This window comes from Micromesistius poutassou (assembly GCF_964030765.1).
Source record: "Micromesistius poutassou genome assembly, contig: SCAFFOLD_6006, whole genome shotgun sequence".
In the NCBI taxonomy this organism is placed as follows: Eukaryota; Metazoa; Chordata; class Actinopteri; order Gadiformes; family Gadidae; genus Micromesistius; species Micromesistius poutassou.
The window spans coordinates 9,411-13,033 of NW_028179325.1; the positions used below are offsets into that span (position 1 = coordinate 9,411).

At 39.7% G+C, this 3,623-nt stretch overlaps 1 protein-coding gene across 2 annotated transcripts; it reads left to right on the forward strand.

Moving 5' to 3' along the window:
• The first annotated feature begins 209 nt into the window (after positions 1-209).
• Positions 210-2,926, forward strand: LOC311372922 (cytosolic sulfotransferase 1-like). Of its 2 annotated transcripts, XM_084489842.1 has the most exons (8): positions 210-333; positions 708-846; positions 992-1,120; positions 1,376-1,476; positions 1,829-1,955; positions 2,082-2,179; positions 2,404-2,578; positions 2,650-2,926. In XM_084489842.1, the coding sequence occupies exons 1-8, from the start codon at positions 319-321 to the stop codon at positions 2,760-2,762; spliced, it is 897 nt and encodes a 298-aa protein (XP_084345968.1). In that variant the 5' UTR covers positions 210-318; the 3' UTR covers positions 2,763-2,926. The 2 variants fall into 2 exon arrangements, with proteins under 2 accessions (XP_084345968.1, XP_084345967.1); XM_084489841.1 differs by having other exon boundaries at positions 1,829-2,179.
• Positions 2,927-3,623: the final 697 nt, after the last annotated feature.

Consider the following 3,623-nt stretch of genomic DNA (forward strand, 5'->3'; position numbering starts at 1 on the left):
CAATTCATAATCATAGAACGAGAGACAGGAGAACCTCAAGTCATTAAATTATGTGCATGAAGTGATTTCTCTATAAATATAAAAATAAATAGGTAAACATGGATAGCGTGCTGAAGTTAGAGGCTGGTCTGGTGGTTGCGTAACCCGAGAGGAGAGGCAGGAAAGGGATTTCAGCAACGAAACCCTGAGGACAGGGATTCGAGGAAACAGGGAGCCCGGAGAAAACACTGCAGAACAGACTCAGGAGAAAACGCTGCAGAACAGACTCAGGAGAGAACGCAGCAGAGCAGACTCAGGAGCAGAAGCACTGGGCCGAACATGTCCGCAGACACGGTAACTTGGGATGGTTTGTTGTTTGATAAATCAATGGAAGAACGATAGGATACGGAAATGTTCTGTGCTCTCCCCAGAAAGTTGTCTTTTACAAAAGTTTCATGTTCTCTAATAGTTTACGTTGATCTTCTAGATCGGACTAGTTTGAGTTAAGTTTAGTGGAGTTAGATTAGAGTTGAACTTCATGTCAGCATCCAAGTTCAAGTTACTGACCTGTCAAACTGTCATGTTTAACTCGATGTCAATAACGGGATGCAAACAACAAGTAGTCAACGTCAAAAATATTATTTGACTTTGCAAATAAGAAAAAGTATCGCTTTGGCAACCTTAATATTTATTTATCCATTTATTTACTTTGCTCATCTTTACGTCAGACCCTGAGGCCCCCTCGCCCGACTCTATCGGATTTTCACGGAGTCTCAATGGTCAATTACTTCACGGACAACTGGGAGAAGATTCAAAACTTTGAAGCCAGACCGGATGATATCCTCATCGCAACATACCCAAAAGCAGGTTGGTGTAATATAAATCCGAGGCCTTTTTTGAGTGGGGTCATTAGGCCTCCGTGGTTCACTTCCTTTGACCTAATTCTTGTCCCCTTTATTCACCACAATGCCACCGTAAACTCATTGACGCCATCTCTCTGTGTTTTTTTCAGGAACTACATGGACCTCCTACATTCTTGACCTTTTGTATTTTTCGCTGAGACAGCCAGATCGTATGACATCCGCCCCCATTTATGAGAGAGTACCTTTCCTGGAGATGCATATACCAAACTTTATGACTGGTGAGATTGTGATTATTTTGAGGTTTAGTCCTTTAATATAAACTAGATTAAGGGGAAACTTCTAAAAACGTGCGTGTGTGGCTCTGATAATAAAACTTAAAATGTTCAGCTGCAGATTATTCCCTTTGTTGTGTAATGTATATAGTAGTGGTAGTGGTAGTATAGTAATAGTGTAGTGTAATTCACAGTAGCTCTATCAACCATAATTACTGTAGATAAGTTAAAGAGCAGTTGAGTTTTCATCTCTCCATTTAGGAACTGATGTGGCAGAGAGCCTGGACACTTCTCCTCGTCTCATCAAAACACACCTGCCTGTCCAGTTTGTTCCAAAGTCCTTTTGGGAACAGAATTGCAGGGTACAGTGTTTGATTTCAAATCTCAAAGGGCACACATGGCACAATATACAACACACTGAAAGCTGAAGCTCTGAGCTCATTGTGCAAGGACATTTGACAACGGTATTAAGTAGCTGTTTACTAAATTGTACTTAATGAAATTAACAACAATTTGGTAATAAATTGAGTCAATCAATTTACAATTCAGCTTTATTGTGATTAAAGAAAATCAACATTTGAATTGAAATCTGTAATAGTAACTTCACATTTATGTAACGTGTATATCGATTTATCTTTGTAGTTATTTACAAAAGATACCATTGCCTATAAAGACCCAACACATATTGTTTCACTGATGGCGATCTAAATGCAGGTGGTGTATGTGGCCCGTAACCCTAAAGACAACGTGGTGTCTTATTTCCACTTTGACCGCATGAACTTCGCCCACCCAGAGCCAGGAGACTGGAACAGCTACCTCCAGAGATTCATGGATGGAAAGAGTCAGTGCAAAACATCAAAATGCCATCAAAGCAAAGTATACACAAACAACAGACTAGAAATGGGATACATTCTCCACTGCTTCACCTTCTCTAGAAGTTCTTTGATGGATTCCTATCTGGTTTTAGTGGTGTTTGGATCGTGGTACGACCATGTGACCGGCTGGTGGGAGAGGAAGCAGTCTCATCCTGAACTCCACTACATGTTCTTTGAAGATATGGTCGAGGTAAGCAGTGTCTGTGTGGGAGCAGCACTTCTTAATCAGTAGTACGTAGAGAGTAAAGCATTCACAAATATGACCTGTATAAAATGTTTTTCAGTTTTGTGTGTGTGTGTGTGTGTGTGTGTGTGTGTGTGTGTGTGTGTGTGTGTGTGTGTGTGTGTGTGTGTGTGTGTGTGTGTGTGTGTGTGTGTGTGTGTGTGTGTGTGTGTGCACGGTTGGTTCAACAGGACACCGGACGAGAGATAGACAAGTTGTGCTCCTTTCTTGGTTTGACTTCGACAGCCGAAGAGAAGCAACAGATCAGAGACTTGGTGCAGTTTGATAACATGAAGAAAGACGACATGGCCAACTACTCAACAGTGCCGGTGATGGACTTCAAGGTCTCTCCCTTCATGAGAAAAGGTAATAGATGACACATTTAAAGATGAACGTTTATTTTGTCCTTACTTTTGACAAACCCTCTTATTTAACAGGTAAGGTTGGTGACTGGAAAAACCACTTCACTATGACCCAGAACAAACAGTTTGATGAAGACTACAAGAAGAAGATGAAGAATACCACGCTACAGTTCCGCACTGAAGTTTGAAGTCTGGTCTGGCTTCTCCTGCATCACGATTCACCTGATGAGAAGACATGTTTGAGCTACAATGATCTAGAGTAACAGTGTCTTGCTGGCCTAGATAGATAGATCACTCTTTTTATAGCAGCTTTTATCCAAACTTAGTGATCTTTTCAAACACCTATGATAAACTGTGCATGCAACAATAAAGTATCTTATAAGAAATACAATTTACCGTCAAGTTTTAATTTCTGTGTATGCTTAGTATCAATTACATCATATATAGGTGAAAGATAACAAACCTACAAGTCTTGTTTACGTACGATTAATAAATAACTTCAGATGTAAAATTAATAGTAGACCAGAATCAAGCATATTCGTTGTAGGAGGAGCGGTCCGACATCTGCTGGTTCACATCTTGTTCCAGGTGTTGTGTCGTGGTACGTGTCCCCTCTCAAAATATTTTCTTGGATGTTTGGCCAAAAGTAAATTAATATGGTAAATAAATCCATAAAGTTACTTTTTATGATCAGAAAATAAAGTACGACAGGCAAACAATATTAGTGAAAAGTGACCCGGAAGTGAACAACAACAATTAAAAATGTATTCGTAATTATTAAATCACTTTTCAGAATGACAGGATGTCAACAGACATCATGTCATTATTAAATCACTTTCTTTTCAGAATGACAGGATGTCTCAACAGACATGAGGTAGCAGCTTGTTGTGTCATAAGTTGCGCTGCTTAAGGGAACATCTGTAGCCTACTTTACGGAGTTATGATTAGGATGATTAGTACGTGTCTGCATGTGTGGTCGACAAAAATAAACGCATATCAGTATAACGCAATAACCATAACAATATTATCAAATCACTAAGATGCACATG

Excerpts from the sequence above, each read along its gene's own strand:
- LOC311372922 (XM_084489841.1), top strand. Across the intron at positions 1,121-1,375 it reads TATACCAAACTTTATGACTG|GAACTGATGTGGCAGAGAGC; the intron begins GTGAGATTGTGA and ends CTCTCCATTTAG. Across the intron at positions 2,579-2,649 it reads CTCTCCCTTCATGAGAAAAG|GTAAGGTTGGTGACTGGAAA; the intron begins GTAATAGATGAC and ends CTTATTTAACAG.